Source organism: Neophocaena asiaeorientalis, unplaced genomic scaffold (genome assembly GCF_003031525.2).
Source record: "Neophocaena asiaeorientalis asiaeorientalis breed wild unplaced genomic scaffold, Neophocaena_asiaeorientalis_V1.1 scaffold67, whole genome shotgun sequence".
Lineage (NCBI taxonomy): Eukaryota > Metazoa > Chordata > Mammalia > Artiodactyla > Phocoenidae > Neophocaena > Neophocaena asiaeorientalis.
The window spans coordinates 1,313,897-1,332,012 of NW_020173731.1; the positions used below are offsets into that span (position 1 = coordinate 1,313,897).

At 36.3% G+C, this 18,116-nt stretch overlaps 1 protein-coding gene across 1 annotated transcript in view; it reads left to right on the forward strand.

Annotated features, from left to right (window-relative positions):
• The window catches only part of HMCN1 (hemicentin 1), a 503,492-nt gene that overhangs the window by 397,514 nt on the left and 87,862 nt on the right, over positions 1 to 18,116 (forward strand). Inside the window, exons 72-81 of the mRNA XM_024751100.1 lie at positions 3,426 to 3,567; positions 4,610 to 4,754; positions 5,110 to 5,237; positions 5,516 to 5,672; positions 7,392 to 7,513; positions 7,715 to 7,879; positions 9,708 to 9,815; positions 10,256 to 10,393; positions 10,508 to 10,642; positions 13,856 to 14,125. Of these exons, the coding sequence (XP_024606868.1) occupies positions 3,426 to 3,567; positions 4,610 to 4,754; positions 5,110 to 5,237; positions 5,516 to 5,672; positions 7,392 to 7,513; positions 7,715 to 7,879; positions 9,708 to 9,815; positions 10,256 to 10,393; positions 10,508 to 10,642; positions 13,856 to 14,125 (1,510 nt within the window). The remainder of the gene's footprint in view (positions 1 to 3,425; positions 3,568 to 4,609; positions 4,755 to 5,109; positions 5,238 to 5,515; positions 5,673 to 7,391; positions 7,514 to 7,714; positions 7,880 to 9,707; positions 9,816 to 10,255; positions 10,394 to 10,507; positions 10,643 to 13,855; positions 14,126 to 18,116) is intronic.

The following is an 18,116-nucleotide window of genomic DNA, read 5'->3' on the forward strand; positions in this document are numbered from 1 at the left end:
TTTACACATGGTGGTGTATTCATGTTAAACCTAATCTCCCAATTTATCCCACCCTCCCCTTCCCCCACTGTGTCCACATGTCCATTCTCTACATCTGCCTTTCTATTCCTCCTCTGCAAATAGGTTCATCTGTACCATTTGTCTTTACTTGAGAGGGAAGAAACCATCAGAGTCTCAAAAGACCTGACCTGTCCTGCCAACTCCCTAGGGCAAACCTATTACTGAATCTCCCTAGTCTAAACTTGGTCCTCAGGAGTGACCCCTAGGATCTGTGCAACACCAGGAATATGGACTGGAATCTTTGAAAACACAGTTACTGGCTCTTTAAAGGTTCCCATGCTCGGGTGATATCTGTCTGCTGCCCTATAGTGTCACAGCCCAGGATCCTAAGTAGGCTTTTAGGGTTGGCTCAAAGCCGTGACTTTGAATGCTCTGATTGTCCTTATCCTAGTACTTACTTATCCTTTTGTTTCTCCTTTGTTCTTCCTCATCCTGTTAGTATAACCTATTGTGGTACACTGTGCCTACATAAAAGGAAATTGTGTCCCTAATACACATGGCAGAAAGATTTTCACCATCATCAAATCACACAAATGCCAAACACAGAGAGACTGGGTGCTGAGAGTTGCTTCCTTGTTAAATCATCATGCATATCACTTAACAGTCCTGTGCCTCAGTTTCTCTATTTATTGTGTGCCTATTATAATGCTAGGCACTATGATTGCCCCTGAGAATAATCTTGATCCTCAAGGAGCTCACAGACTATCTGAAAATATATAGAAGTATATCAAAGATTGTAGAAAGTTGATACTGCTGAGATTCAATAAACAATATCTTAGAGGGATATACAGCATTTTATGGAAACAGAGGGGAGAAGCAAGTAATCCAGACTGAAAGGTAAGGAATAGCCCAGGGGAGCCTCTTGGAAAGGATGAGTTCAGTTTAAATGTTGGGTAGATGTTGGGTGAGAAAGAAGAAGGGGATTCCAAACATAAGTGATAGCATGTACAAAGACATCACAGGAGAAGGAATGCTGCTGTCCCAGGAACTGCAGGTAGCTTGGTATGGTTGAAGTAGACCTTGATTAAAATCCTTTGATGATTCTCCATAGATTTCAGGATTCGGGTTAAACTGCCCAGCTTAGCTCACAAAGCCCTTCATGCTCTGACTTTTCCTCCATAGTCTTATCTCCCATGTGTGCATTTCACTCTAGACCATTAGGTGTTCGGATAGGGACTGAGTGAATGTTGATGATACAGAAATTCAGGCTAATCTCATATATGACTAAGTGATGTCAGTACTGGGACAGACTGATTTCAACAGTTATGGGGGAAAAAATGAGTCCAGTTTTAGATATTTTGAGTTTGAATTACCTATATATTATCTAAGTGGAGCTTCTAAGAAGCACTAAGACATATGGGTCCATATTTCATCAAAAACATCTTTGATTTGGTGGTCCTCAATGGTGTAACCTGTTGCTGAAGCCATCAGTTTGTATGAGGTCAGCCAGAAAGCACACAGTGTGAGAAGACCTGTAAATGAGAATAAAGCCTAAGGCAACATTGACAATTAAAAGGTGAGCAAAGGAAGAAGAGAAGAATGGGACTGAGAATGAGGACTCAGAGAAATAAGATTAAATATAGGAGACATTGGTGTACTGAAAGCCAAGGAAGAGAGAGGGAGTGGTTAACAGAGTCCATGTTAAGATACAAATTAAGTTGTATTCACTGGCTTTGGCAATACATAGACTTGATTAAAGATCTGAACAACGGTTCTTCAATACAGTGACCAAAGTAGAAGACAGGTTACAGCTGTCTGGGGGAGTTAAAGAAGAGGAAGTGGAAATGATTGTGGACTGTTACTTAAATACAAAAGAGACTTGTATATGCTTATTTACTGAAAGAGATGGAAGATACAGGACTAAGTGTGTTGAGTGGGGAAGGGTTGGGACCCTGGTGACAGGTGAAGACATTAGCCTTGGACAGAAGCGTTGACCTTTTTCCACAGAGATGGAAAAATAGGAAGGAAGGTTGCATTCATATGCAAGAGATGAGAGGGAGAAATTGCAGGCGCCTGGTTTTGATTTTCTCAATGAAGTAGGAATTAAGGTCATCAGCTGAGAATGATGTTTTATCTGAGGAAAGAAATCAAATTTGGAAGAATCACTGGCAGTAAATGAGAAGAGAACCAGAGAAAATTGTAGTGAGACTCAATAAGTTGGCAGAACTTACTGATGTTCATGGAAGAAAGACATGAGAATCAACTCAGAATTTTTTTATTAGCCTAAAATCCTGCTATACCCATATCAAAATTTAAACGTTTCCTAGAACTTACCATGTATGTTTAAGAAATCACTTATTCTCATCAGAAGTAATAAAAGTTTACCATTAATAGCCCCTGTAGCAAGGAAAGGCCTAGAGAAAATGTGTGGACTTTCAAGATAAATTGACCTGAACTGTCTATGTTAGTGTGAACAGCTTTTTTCATGAGAAATATATGTTTATCTGGGACAGAACCCATATGGTAGAAAAATCTTATTTGGGCTCTTCCTGAAGTAGTTCCACTTAGGCACAATCAGAAAATATCAGTCTTTGATGTTACCTGGCATTTTTTAAAGTCTATGAATAATCCCCAATTGGACATTATAGCAGAGGTTAGATTTCATTATATTTCAGTATTTCATTTCAATATAGGTCTCTGCATTTTCATAATTCTTGGTCCCATGCCTGGGTGCAAAATAAGTGCTTAATAACTATTTGTAGACTAAAATAATTTATTTACTTATGTTAAATATGTTGAAGGATAATTATTTCCTGTAAGTTAACCAAAGTTAATTTATTAGTCAGGAGACTTTCAGCTTTAAGTGACAGAATTCAAACTCAAAATAATTTAAATGGGAAAAAAAAGATATTTATTAGCTATAGTAATTGGTGAACTTAAGCTTTAGGCATTACTAGATCCAGAGGCTCTAACCATGTAGTCAAGCATCTCTGTCCTTTCTCTGAATCCCAACTCTGCTAATGTCTTAGATTCAGAGCAAGCTGTCCCCACATGGTGGTAAGACTGCCACCAAGCTATGTCATCCTCACTACCAGTGATTCCAGTAAAAATATGCCTTATTCCAACACTTCCAGCAGTGTCTTTCTGGGGAGCTCGAATGGGCCCAACTTGAGACACCTTTTCATCCTTGAGAGGTTCATTGTGGCCGTCACTGTGGAGAACGGGAGACACTGATTGTGCTCTTGCTTTAACTACACTCATAGAAATATTTCCCAAGAGTTTTCGATGCCAGGATAGTGGTGGGGGGAGCAGACAAAGATACTGGGAGACAGGTGCACTACAGTTCCCTATAGTTACTTTTGATGATTAATATTTTATTTTATTTGTCCGACATTTTAATGGTAAATTTTACTTACTGAATCCAGGCAACACCTCGAGTAAGAATCCTATCTGGAGGGAGATACTTGCAAATTAATAATGCAGATCTAGGTGATACAGCCAATTATACCTGTGTTGCCAGCAACATTGCAGGAAAGACTACAAGAGAATTTATTCTCACTGTAAATGGTAAGAAAAATTAATCACTGTTTCACAATTTAAAAATTTAGATAAGGGCATTTAAAGAGATGATAACATTTTTATTTTTTATGAGCGTACTAAACAAATTCTTGTGCTTATCTTATTTCTTTTCATAAAGACAACATGTGATATTTGTACTATCACTATATTCAAACTAACTCAATTTCAAAAAAAAAGATACATTTCTCTTAGAGGACAATGTATGTCCAGTTGTTATCAGCATATCCTGATGTTTTGCGTCATTCAGATCAGAGCCATCGGAGAAGTTAATACACTAAATCTCTGGATGACAAGTAGCCAATTATTTAGTCACCTTTGTTGATGTTGGTGTTTGATTATATATGTGCTAGACAGAGACTGCCATGGGACTGTAATTTTCTCAAATGTAAAATCTAAACACTAAAATCTGCCAAATTTCAAGAATATGATACAGACTTTTTCAAAACCGTCCCTTTGGATTTTTAATATACGAAACTTTACAAGTTGAGTGACCCAGGCAGCTAATATCTCTAACACTAAAATTAAAATTCAAGTTTTCTATTCCCATATGAACTCAATGATTAATAAAATACACACTCTGAGACTTGCATAATTAATCACAGATGTGCTTTGTTATAACACCCCACTTTCTATCCTTTATTTAAAGTGACGTTGTTCCAGTATTAACATTCTCTGACCATTATTTGGCCAAAGAGAAATAAGAAATATCATCTTTAATTTGTATCATACCAGAGATGACTTTTATTCTATTCAAGCCTCTTTCATTAGAAAGCCAGATTTCATACACCATATCAGGGATTTAAAGCTTCCCCACCCATTTACTCTTCATTTTTAAGTAAATTTTTAATAAAATCTTACCTTGAATAAGACTTTAGGAATTAAACCCCAATTCTATTTATACTAACCTGAATTAACTGTAGGCAAAGCCATACATTTAACTCAAATCTCACTTTGTATTACCTCTTAAGAGTCTTAGTTCAGGCTATGTTATTGATATAAAGGAAGTTTTCCACATGCATCTCTTGTGCAGTTCCTCCAAGCATAAAGAGTGGCCCCCAGAGTCTTGTCATTCACTTAAATAAGTCTGCTGTATTGGAATGCTTTGCGGAAGGTGTGCCAGCCCCAAGGATAACATGGAGAAAGGATGGAGCTGTTCTATCTGAGAATCATGCAAGGTAACAATTCTGGAAAAGGATAAAAAATACTGTAAGAACTGAAATATAAGTTTTTAAATCTTTGATCCAATGCATTATTTGGGTCTTTTCATTCTAAAGTGAGTCTCTTCATCTTAAATGAGGATCAGAATATAGTATTTTAAAAGCATAATTCTTAAGGCTTATGTTCAAAATGTAATGATTATAATCTATCCAAGATCACAAGCCCATCTGCTATGCACCTTTGCAGAATATCCTTTTTTTTCCATCAAGGGTATTGTAAATTTCTGAAGTAGGAAAAGGACTAAAAATGGATTTAACTGGGTATTTTATAATGTGCTGATCTGGAGGACCTCACTTGTGATCTTTCTTATAGATACTCCATCTTGGAAAATGGATTCCTTCACATCCAGTCAGCACATGTTACTGATAGTGGGAGATATTTGTGTATGGCTACCAATGCTGCTGGAACAGATCGCAGGCGAATAGATTTACAAGTCCATGGTAAATGTACTTTTATGAACAACATCCAATCTTTGGGTCAGATATTCTTTGGTAGCCTAAACCAGTGAGGTCATAACATAAAGACCTTCATATCTAGTGCTATTTAAATGTATTACACTATATTATAAGCATCATCACAACACTGTGTAAATTCACAGAACCTTATTGTATTCATAACTATAAAGCAAGTTAGCAATGATTAATTTCAGTTTGGCAGAGATACTTCGAATGGCATACTATTTACTGAACGTGTTTCTTACTTGGTGACTTCGTTTTAGTTCCTCCATCTATTGCTCTGGGTCCTACCAACATAACTGTAACAGTAAATGTTCAAACCACTCTGGCTTGTGAGGCTACTGGGATACCAAAACCATCAATCAACTGGAGAAAAAATGGGCATCTTCTTAATGTGGATCAAAATCAGAATTCATACCGGTAAGGAATAATTTAACTGGAAAATCCCACCTATTATTTAGAAACATAATTTTTAAAAGAATTAACATTTAAACTCTATCAATGGGGGCAGCAAATATATAAAGTATGAAGAATTAGCTAGTATGTAGAGAGTGTATTATTTTTTCTTAATGTAGAATTCGTTTTTCAACCTAAAATCTTATTTCTGAATTATAGGTGCAGCTTCTGTATTCATAAGTCCTGTAGATAACTGTCTGAGCTCTAAAAAATTAGATTTCCATTCTGCTTTTTTTTTTAGTATCTTTTGGAATTTTATAAAGACAAAAGATAAAAACATCATTTGGTATAAAAGAAAAACTGTTCTGTAGAAATAATACAAGTTTTAGTTGCAGAATAAAAATCAAATTTTATACCTTGAAATACAGCATAGGTATTTGGCAGCATGTGGAGGGAGGAAGAACAGCATTTTCTCCCAGTTTTTTGTATTCTTCCAGCTTGACTACCATTGCTCTTCCAGCTTGATTACCATTGCTCTCAATATGACATCATACTTTTTAAAGACTAACCTTTAAAAAAAAAAACTCGGAATTTCTGATGCTTTAGATAAGCATCATTTCTTGTATCTCAAGTTAATAGATATCTTGCAAAAGGTTTGCCATAGTACTGAAAGCAAATGTTCTCATAGACCTACCTTAACAAAAATCAGTTCTGATATATCAGGAAATATGAAACTAGGAGTGTTTCACTTGAAACTCTGTTGCTTCTCCCTCTTTCTCACCCTTTTAATCTTTTGGCATTGGGCGTTTAGTGACTTGAAAGCATATACTATGGGGAAAATGTACAATGCCCTTGAATAAAAAAGCAGGTCAAGTATGTTTCCATTGAATCAAATCATTTCTATTCATCATTGCACAGTTTGAAGTAAGAATACAGATATTCTTATTTAGATTATTTTAATTTTTTTAGTGTGTTCAACCACTAGAAATTTAAAAGATTTATTGATTTTTCATTTTGATACATATTTTCTTTAATTTTTATTTTATATTGGAGCATAGTTGATTAACAATGTTATGTTAGTTTCAGCTCTACAGCAAAGTGATTCATTAGATTACTTTAAATAATGTATGTGTATTTACTCAACCTTCTGAACATTTGAAGTGATTCAGATCACTTTAGTTTTGAGTTGATTCAAAGTTAAGGAAAAGACTCTTTGATTTATGTACTATGCATCTCCAAGGTATCCACCACATGTAAGGAGACGTGTGAAGTAGGGAAAGGTGCAAGACAGACAGACTTGTAGTTACCCATCTGTCAGTAGAAATAATCAAATACCAATCTGCAAAGTTATTGTGAAATTTAGAGATGATTAATGTGAAGCACTTGAGATGGTGCCGGGAATGTGTTCAGTGGTCAGTAAACAATGGCTATCATCAGTGTGCTCATTTCACTGTATTTCACCTGGGAGAACATGGTTGATTATGCCATAAGCATTCAGAAAATTCAAGATTCCCTCTTAACACAATCATTCCACACCACTGCTTCCTGCGGATGTCAAGGTTGAGGTCCTGTTAACCCACTGCCATATAAACTTAAAGTCTGATGCATAAAATGATGCTCATTTTAACATGAGGAAAGAGTTCCATTTCCCTCAATTCACAAGATAGTACCATGTTGAACCAACTAGAAACATTTATGAAAATTGATATATAGCACCTCATTACTTTGGAATCTCTCTTCTAGGCTCCTTTCTTCAGGTTCACTAGTAATTATTTCCCCTTCTGTGGATGACACGGCGACCTATGAGTGCACTGTGACAAGTGACGCCGGAGAGGATAAGAGAACTGTGGATCTCACTGTCCAAGGTAGAACTGGCTTAGTATGTGGACTGAAAGTTATTATAATGATATCATTCCATCATTCCTCTACTTCACAAGAGAGCCTCCTTTTCCACTGACCAAGCATTCACTTTCAGTGTAGAAAGAGAAGGATATATGAGGAGGCTTTGGAAATCTGTAAGGGTTGGGAACATGTCGTTTTCTTTCTTTTTGTTGTTTTTCTTTTAGTTCCACCTTCCATAGCTGATGAGCCTACTGACTTCTTAGTAACCACACACGCCCCCACCGTGATCACCTGCACAGCTTCAGGAGTTCCATTTCCCTCAATTCACTGGGCGAAAAATGGTATAAGACTGCTTCCCAGAGGAGAGGGCTATAAAATTCTGTCCTCAGGTAAGACCCAGCTCAGTGATTACACAGCTATTGATTGGATTCGTTTTTACTGGATGGCCTTACTTGGACTTCTGTTGCACCAAAATAAAAGAATAAAGTACACCTGTATTCCTGGTCTTAGGCATCTGGGAAAAGATGCACTTAAGAATGGGGAGGGGGAACTTGGGAAAGGGATAGAAAAAAAGTCTAAAAACAAAATAACAAATAATATCTAGGACTGATATGAATATATTAAGCATGACCACTGGGATTTTATGTGCATATTTACTAAACCTAAGGCTTAACAAATTTACCGGTTGCCTTTGAGTGAACCACACTTCTTTTATTGGCCAAATAGAATGTCCATTCATTCAACAAACATTTAGTACCTAAAATAGGCTAAATACTCCACTGAGTTTATGAGGATATAAAACTAAGACAAGGTTCTTGCTTTTAAGGTTTCAATAATTTAGCAAGTAGGGCTGGGTGTTAAGTGCTATGATATGGATAATTTTTGAGGGTGGTAGTAACCATCATTTATAGAATTTAAGTATTGAAAATTTTATAATATTAGAGAGAAAAAAATTCACCTAAATGGAAGTATAAGTGATTCACATTTGTGTTTCTGGAAATTCATCCTGCATTGGGGAGGTACACTGGAGATTAAAGTAGCAACTAACATCCTGAGGGTTTATGAGTGTGGGCATATTATTCAAAGAGAATTTGTTTATTTCTTCAGTAGAAGGGAAATAATGAAAGATTTGTTCTCAGGATAGAACTTGGCTTTCAAAGCATAGTATTTTGGCTATCTCAGAAATCTGCATAAATGGGTAGCAAGTAAAATCATAAAATATAAATTAACTACTCTTGGGCTTTCCTGGTGGCGCAGTGGTTGAGAGTCCGCCTGCCGATGCAGGGGACACGGGTTCGTGCCCCGGTCCGGGAAGATTCCCACATGCCGTGGAGCGACTGGGCCCGTGAGCCAGGGCCGTTGAGCCTGCGCATTCGGAGCCTGTGCTCCGCAACGGGAGAGGCCACAACAGTAAGAGGCCCACGTACCGCAAAAAAAAAAAATTAACTACTCTTCAGCACAAAGTACTGTGCTAAGAAAACAGTTTAGAACTTTTCTCAAAATGTGAAACAGTTACCATATGACCCAGCAACTCCATTCCTAGGTCCCTACCTAGAGAAATGAAAGCATATGTCCACCCAAAGACTTATATGCAAATGTTCATACAGCATCATTCACAATAGCCAAAGACATAGAAACAATGTAAATGTCCATCAACTGGTGAATGGATAAACAAAATGTGGATAATTCACAGGCTGGAATTCTATTTAGCAATAAAATGGAACAAAAATATTGACACCTGCTGCAGCAGATGAAACTCAAAAACTATGCTTACAGTAGAAGTCAGACACAAAAGCCTTCTGTATGATCCCATCTATATGAAATTTCCAGAAAAGGCCAATATATATAGAAATTAGATTACTGATTGCTTACACTTGGGGTTGAGAGTGAGGCAGGACTATAAGTGGAGTGAGATTTCTTTTGGCATAATGGAAATTTTCTAAAATTAAATTATAATTGTACAACTCTGTAAATATACTAAAAATCATCATATTGTACATTTAAATCAGTGAATTTTATGGTAAGTTTTGCCTAAATAAAGCTGTTAATAGTGATTTTTAAAAAAATACTGTGGTAGGTAAGCACAGGGGGTACAAGTATGAGTACAAGCCACGCACTACTGTGCTAGGGGGCAGACTCACACAAAATCAAAGAGACATGGTTTATCAAACCAGAAAAACAGGGATGCACTGTGTATGAAAAATGTTTCCTTTTTAGGAGCAATTGAAATATTTGCCACTCAATTAAGCCATGCTGGAAGATATACTTGTGTTGCCAGGAATGCAGCTGGTTCTGCACATCGACATGTGAGCCTTTATGTCCAAGGTATGAAAGGTTATTTATTCATTAAAATTTTGCTGTTGTACTTTTCTAAGTCATGTTTATTCTTGACAGGTGGTACCATCTAGAGTCATAAACCACAGTAATATTTTGGGGATATGAAAGCCTGATAGATGTTCTTCAATAGACTAAAGAAAACATACAGATGACAAACCACACAAAACAACCCCTAAATTATTTGTCTTCTTGAATTTTTATGATCTGTTTCTGACTTTAGTCTTTTCTATGGAGTTCTTCTAATGGAACCTGGCTAGAGTAACAAGACTCAAAAAATGTGATATGACCGCTATTTGCTTTTCCCTGGGACGATGAAATCACTAATATTTTGGAATTTTGAATTCAGGCATGTTTAACCTCATGGCTACTATAGACATTTATGCTACTAACGAGAACCTTTGCTTATTTCTGCTGATTGGTTCTTATAGAGCCTCCAGTCATTCAGCCTCAGCCAAGTGAACTAGCCGTCATTCTAAACAATCCCATTTTATTACCATGTGAAGCGACAGGGACTCCCAGTCCTTTCATCACTTGGCAAAAGGAAGGTATCAATGTCATCACTTCAGGTACCGTTTCAATCAAGAAAATAATGGCAATTCAGTTTTATAATTCAGAAGTCGGTATGATTTTTTAATGAAAATAAAAATTCTTCTCACTCTGCTTTTGTAACTATGATGTAGGTAGAAGCCATGCAGTTCTTCCTCGTGGTGGCTTGCAGATCTCCAGAGCTGTCAGAGAGGATGCTGGTACTTACATGTGTGTGGCTCAGAATCCAGCTGGTACAGCCTTGGGCAAAATCAAGTTAAATGTCCAAGGTACCTAAATAATAAATCTCTATGTCTTCATTGCAAAGATGCTTACAATAGTGTATATCAAAATTCATATATCTAAAGTAATGATGCCACCATAGTTCTTAATTAACATTCTTAGTTTATATTATCCTATATGTTTTTCTATTAACCTCATGAAGGAAAAAATTTAGTGCTTGGGTGTTTTGGGGCATTATTTGTATAAGAAAACTGAGGCATCTCATGATATTTTGAATTTCTGTGAACCTCTATTTGGTACTTGCATTGTAGCACATATTTAAGGTGATTTTTAAAACTATTCTCTCTGTAATACTACTTTGTATACATTACAAAATACTGGATTGTAATATCCACTTAAAAAACATCATAAATTTTTTAAATTTTAAAGAATCACCAATAAGAGTCATGAAACAAAAAAATAAATCATAATTGCAATTAAACCAGCTTGATGGAAAAAAATATTCTGAAGACAGTGTGGTTTCTTTCACATTTAACTTATATTTTCTTGATGTAATATTCATATCTTACATGCATTGTTTTTGTGGATCAAGACGTGACCTAGAGATGGGTTCCGAGCTGCTCAGTTTGCATGGCGGATTTGAATTTCCTTGTAGTGTGATTTTCTTATGGTGAATTAATAACTGTAGTAAAGCTTACTTACCTGCAGATTGTAAATCTAATTTATTTGTATTTTTCAACACTTCTTTAACAAGTGTTTATTGGGATAATAAGTAGACATACATTGACCATTATAGATACGATCCTTTCCTTATAGTGTGGAGAAGGAAAAAAATGAAACTACCAAATAAATGAAATTATGATAAATTCTGACATATGCTATGCAGAGGGAAAACAAAAGGCTGAGATGGAGAATGGTGGGAAAATGTGGGGACCACTTTACACTAGTGGTTAAAGTAGGCTTTAACCTACTGATGGGGGTACATTGGAGCTGAGGGGGGTTACCATTGGAGCTGAGACCTGAATGATGAGCTAGGATGAGCCATGTAAAGGTAGCAGAGTGTCCAAGGAAGAGCGGGCAGCATGTGCAATGGTCCCAAGGCAGGAAAGGGTAAGAAAAGGAGCGTGCCAGTGTGGCTGACAGTAATGAACCTGGGAAGGCTGGGAAAATGTGAAGGAGGTCAGAAGAGAAAGTGGGACCAGTGCACGGAGTGCCCGAAGGACCAGAGGAGGGGTAAGATTTCCTTCTGTGTGCAGTGTTGAAGCCTTTTAACGATTTAACCAAGACTCTTGTTTGGTTTTAGGAAGACCTCTTTTGCTGGTATATAGATAATGATTTCGAGAAAGCACAAGACTAGAGCTGGAAGAACTAGTAAAGTGCTCTAGGCATCATGTGATACGGTCTGGCTGGGAGTGCGAGTGGGTGTGTGAGTTGCAGGGGAAAATGAACAAGAAGTGGTGGGTTCAAGAACTCTTTGGAGATGTAATTGCCAGGATTGCTGATTAATCAGATTGGGAGGTTAGGAAAAGAGAAGAGTTAACGATGTTTCCTGGGCTTTGGGCCTGAGCTAGAGATGGGAGATAGTGCTGTGAGGGATGCAAGGGGAGGAACTGGTTTGGGAGGAAGGAAAGCGTGACTTCTGTTTAATCATGTTAGATGTGGGAAACTATTAGAAATCCTAGCAGAGATGTCAAAAAGTGTTGAATATTTATGAATTCAGAACTCAAGGGAGAAGTATAGTCTAAGATATAAATTTGGAAGTAATCAGGGTATTTCAGTCTGTAAGACTGGATGAGAATTTGGACCGAAAATATCTTAAGGACAAAGCCCCAGGACTCTGCATTGTTAAGAGGTCTGCGAAAAGAGAGAACACTGGAAAAGAATACAAAGGAGAGGGAAGAGATGACAGAGGAAAACTAGATGGAGGCTAGGAGAGGACAGTGTTTCAAGAAGGGAGTAGACAGCTTTTTTAATGCAAGCGAAAGGTCAGTTAGGATGATGACCAAGAAATATTCATCGGTTTTGGCAAAACTGAGGTCATAGAAAAGAATTAGTGAGGGTTTTTCCCTTCACTAATTGATTAAAACTATTGATATGAAAAAAAGAAACACTTTTATTCAAAAAAGAAAAAGAAACACTTTGAACAATTAACAGCATTTCAATATTCCAAAATGGGAAAATGTGGGGACCACTTTACACTAGTGGTTAAAGTAAGCTTTAACAACTACTTGTTGGTGGGGAGGATACTATTGGAGCTGAGGCGGGTACCACTGGAGCTGAGACCTGAATGATGAGCTAGGATGAGCCATGTAAAAGTAGCAGAGTGTCCAAGGAAGAGAGGGCAGCATGTGCAATAGCCCCAAGGCAGGAAAGGGTAAGAAAAGCTCAGTAGAATATCCTTAGTGTAATCTATTGTAAACACTAGGAATCTATTGTAAACACTAGGAAGAGAAATCCTAATCATAAGCCCTTCCACCATTTTCTGAAGAAGTGGAAAGAGTTCTATCTATATACCGTCAACCCTTGACCAACACGGTTTGAACCGTGCAAGTCCACTTATACGAGGATTTTTTTTCAGTAGTAAATACCACGTTACTGTACAATCCAAGGTTGGTTGAATCTGCAGATGCAAAAACCACAGATACAGAGGAGACAAGGATACAGAGGGCCAACTATGAGTTATATTGATTTTCGGTAGCACACAGGGTCGTCATCCCTAACCCTTGCGTTGTTCAAGGGTTAATTGTAATTCTTTTCCATATTCTATTTCTTTATTCCTTTATTCATTAACAAAATACCTTGTTAAATATGGCCACTGTATATGAGATCATAAGCACTGTAGGAAACACATGAATAAAAGGATCTTTGAGCAGGTGAACAATTTCCAAACCTTGAAGGGGTCTATTTTGGAAGTTTTAAGTAGCTGATGAATCACAATACATGTATGTTAAAGAAAATACCTCTGTCAACACAGTCTAAGTTTTCTAGACATGAAATCCCTCATGAGTACATGTTTATATCCTTATTCAAAATTGATTATCATTTATATTTGTTAACTAGATAGAGAATAATTTTCTACAATGGGTTCAATGAATTTTCTTTTCCAACGCAAACAAGCTATAGCAATCCTTTGGTGATGATATGGTAACGTCAGGGCTTTGTTTCTTGTCAATGTGACTTCACTTTGCTAGAGTAATACTGTAGTGTGTAAATGGTACATTCCTGCTTTTAAGATAACATTCAAACCTTGTATCTTTTAGTTCCTCCAGTCATTAGCCCCCATCCTAAGGAATATATCATTGCTGTGGATAAGCCCATCATGCTACCCTGTGAGGCAGATGGCCTCCCACCACCTGACATTACGTGGCATAAAGATGGGCATGTAATTATGGAATCAATCCGCCAGCACATCCTCAGCTCTGGAGCTCTGCAAATAGCATTTGCTCAGCCTGGTGATGCTGGCCAGTACACGTGCACAGCAGCTAATGTGGCAGGATCAAGCAGCATGAGCACCAAGCTCACTGTCCATGGTAGGTTGTTTAGCATAAATCATTTTTAGTGTGCTACATTACCATGGCAAAGAAAAAAAACACCAGGAAAAAAATACGATGAAAATCAAAACAATGTAAAACAGTAATGAAGAGTGGAGTGTGTGTGTTCAATGTGGTATGTAGGTACACTTGCCCTTCAAATATGTTTTTGGTAGGCTATGTTTATTCGTGTGTGCACATATGTGTGTGACAAAGAGAGATTTTATTAATAAAGCCAGGATAATTAATGTGTTGCCAATCCCCTCATAATGTGATTATTGGGATCTTTAATTTGGCTTATGAAGAGTCCATTTGTTTTGTTATTCTTATGCTTTACTTTTCAAGTTGCAAGTCATCTCGGCTCAAAACTAATCACCATGTGACCTACGTTATAGATGTAATGTGAATCTAATGAGAATTGGAGATCTATTTGATTCATTATTTTAAAGTATGTAGCAAAATATTTACAGGTATATTTGAATAATAGAAAAAATACCATTTTTTCCTTTGCATTCAGACAACTAACAAAATACCTAAAGATCAGCATTGAAATATTTTAGTTGTTATTTTGTTATTTTTTTAATTGTATACTTTTAAGACTAAAGGTAGAATACCTATTAATATCAGTGGTAAGAAACAATAAGTAAATTAAACTATTTCCAACTACTATTTTCAGAGGTAACTCTTGTTTTAATGATGAGTTTCTACTTTTTCCCTTTTTAAAAAATTTGTGAAAGCTGTTTTTTATCTTTCAGGTGTATTTGAATTTTCTACAGTTTTATACCTGCTCTCAGTTAATATAATTGAACTAATTAATACACATTAGTCCTTTAGTTTCAAGTAAATAATATTCCTTCTTTCAAGTGTTCGTAGAAAATTTACCAAAATTGACCATATACTAAACAACAAAGAAATTGTTAATAATAATTTAAAAGTATAGGCCACAATTCCTGCCCACAATGCAATAAAGCTAGAAATGTGTAATGAACTTTTAATGCCAAAACCCCAACCCCAGCCATATTAAAAAATACCATTCTAGTCAACAAGTAGGTCAAAGAATATGGTTTTATTTTCAGATTATTTAGAAAATAATAAAAATAAGGACACCACATATCAAAATGTATGGTGTGTGGCCAAACTATAATCAAATATAAAATCACAGCCTTAAAATTCTCATTTTGAAAAAGAATGAATTTAAGTAAATGTACTAATGCTGCAACTTTGTAACCATTAGAAGAGTTGAAGTATAAACTCCGAGGAAACCAGGATAAAGGAGATAATAAAAATATAGCATATATTAATGAAAACTGAATATTTGTGACATACCATTCAGCAAAATAGATTTTTGATTTTCCGTATTATCTGTTGTTTATGCATATAATCATTCACATAATCTTTGCATATTTACTCATATAATGATAAAAAAATAATTTTTGCTGAAACCAATTGTTCTAAAAAATGTCATTAAGATTGATCCATTTCTCAGCAATGTATTTGAATAATTCCAAATTTATTGTTTTGTGGGAAGTGTATTTTTAATTTTTGTTTTTGTTCTTATTAGTCATCCATTTTATACACATGAGTGTATACATGTCAATCCCAGTCGCCCAATTCATCACACCACCACCACCACCACCACCCCACAGGCTTCCTCCCTTGATGTCCATACGATTTTTTTCTCTACTTCTGTGTCTCAATTTCTGCTCTGCAAACTGGTTCATCTGTTCCATTTTCTAGGATCCACATATATGTGTTAATATACGATATTTGTTTTTCTCTTTCTGACTTACTTCACTCTGTATGACAGTCTGTAGATGCATCCACGTCTCTACAAATGACCCAATTTTGTTCCTTTTTATGGCTGAGTAATATCCCATTGTATATATATACCACATCTTGTTTATCCATTCGTCTGTCGATGGGCATTTAGGTTGCTTCTATACGGCTGTATCAATTTACATTCCCACCAAGAGTGCAAGAGGGTTCCCTTTTCTCCACACCCTCTCCAGCATTTGCTGTTTGTAGAGTTTCTGATGATGCCCATTCTAACTGGTGTGAAGGGGTGCCTCACTGTAGTTTTGATTTGCATTTCTCTAATGATTAGTGATGCTGAGCAGCTTTTCATGTGCTTCTTGGCCATCTGTATGTCTTCTTTGGAGAAATGTCTATTTAGGTCTTCTGCCCATTTTTGTTTTGGGTTGTTTGTATTTTTAATATTGAGCTGCATGAGCTGTTTATATATTTTGGGGATTAATCCTTTGTCCGATGATTCATTTACAAATACTTTTGTCCCCTACTGAGGGTTGTCTTTTCATCTTGTTTATGGTTTCCTTTGCGGTGCAAAAGCTTTGAAGTTTCATTAGGTTCCATTTGTTTATTTTTGTTTTTATTTCCATTACTGTAGGAGTTGGATCAAAAAAGATCTTGCTGTGATTTATGTCAAAGAGTGTTCTTCCTATGTTTTCCTCAAAGAGTTTTACAGTGTCCGGTGTTACATTTAGGTCTCTAATCCATTTTGAGTTTATTTTTGTGTATGGTGTTAGGGAGTGTTCTAATTTCATTCTTTTATATTAGTGTCCAGTTTTCCCAGCACCACTTATTGAAGGGACCGTCTCTTCTCCATTGTATATCCTTGCCTCCTTTGTGATAGGTTAGTTGACCATAGGCGCATGGGTTTGTTTCGGGGCTTTCTATCCTGTTCCATTGATCTATATTTCTGTTTTTGTGCCAGTACCATACTGTCTAGATTACTGTAGCTTTGTAGTATAGTCTGAAGTCAGGGAGTCTGATTCCTCCAGCTCCGTTTTTTTCCCTCAAATCTGCTTTGGCTATTTGCAGTCTTTTGTGTCTCCATACAAATTTAAAGATTTTTTTGTTCTACTTCTGTAAAAAATGCCATTGGTAATTTGATAGGGATTGCATTGACTCTGTAGATTGCTTTTGGTAATACATTCATTTTCACAATATTGATTCTTCCAATCCAAGAACATGGTATATCTCTCCATCTGTTGGTATCATCTTTAATTTCTTTCATCAGTGTCTTATAGTTTTCTTCATACAGGTCTTTTGTCTCCCTAGGTAGGTTTCTTCCTAGGTATTTTATTCTTTTGGTTGCAATGGTAAATAGGAGTGTCACCTTAATATCTCTTTCAGATTTTTCATCATTAGTGTATAAGAATGCAAGAGATTTCTGTGCATTAATTTTGTATCGTGCAACTTTACCAGATTCATTGATTAGCTCTAGTAGTTTTCTGGTGGCACCTTTGGGATTCTCTATGTATAGTATCATGTCATCTGCAAACAGTGACAATTTTGCTTCTTCTTTTACAGCTTGTATTCCTTTTATTTCTTTTTCTTCTCTGATTGCCATAGCTATCCAAAACTATATTGAATAATAGTGGTGAGAGTGGACATCCTTGTCTTATTCCTGATCTTAGATGCAATGCTTTCAGTTTTTCACCATTGAGAATGATGTTTGCTCTGGGTTTGTTGTATATGGCCTTTATTATGTTGAAGTAGGTTCCCTCTATGCCCACTTTCTGGAGAGTTTTTATCATAAACGGGTGTTGAATTTTGTCAAAAGCTTTTTCTGCATCTACTGAGATGATCATATGGTTTTTATTCTTCAATTTGTTAATATGGTGTGTCACATTGATTGATTTGCCTATATTGAAGAATCACTGCATCTCTCGGATAATCTCACTTAATCATGGTGTATGATCCTTTTAATGTGTTGTTGGATTCTGTTTGCTACTATTTTGTTGAGGATTTTTGCATCTATATTCATCAGTGATACTGGTCTGTAATTTTCTATTTTGTAGTGTCTTTGTTTGGTTTTGGTATCAGGGTGATGGTGGCCTCACAGAATGAGTTTGGGAGTGTTCCTTCCTCTGCAGTTTTTTGGAAGAGTTTGAGAAGGATGGGTGTTAGCTCTTCTCTAAATGTTTGATAGAATTCAGTTGTGAAGCCATCTGGTCCTGGACTTTTGTTT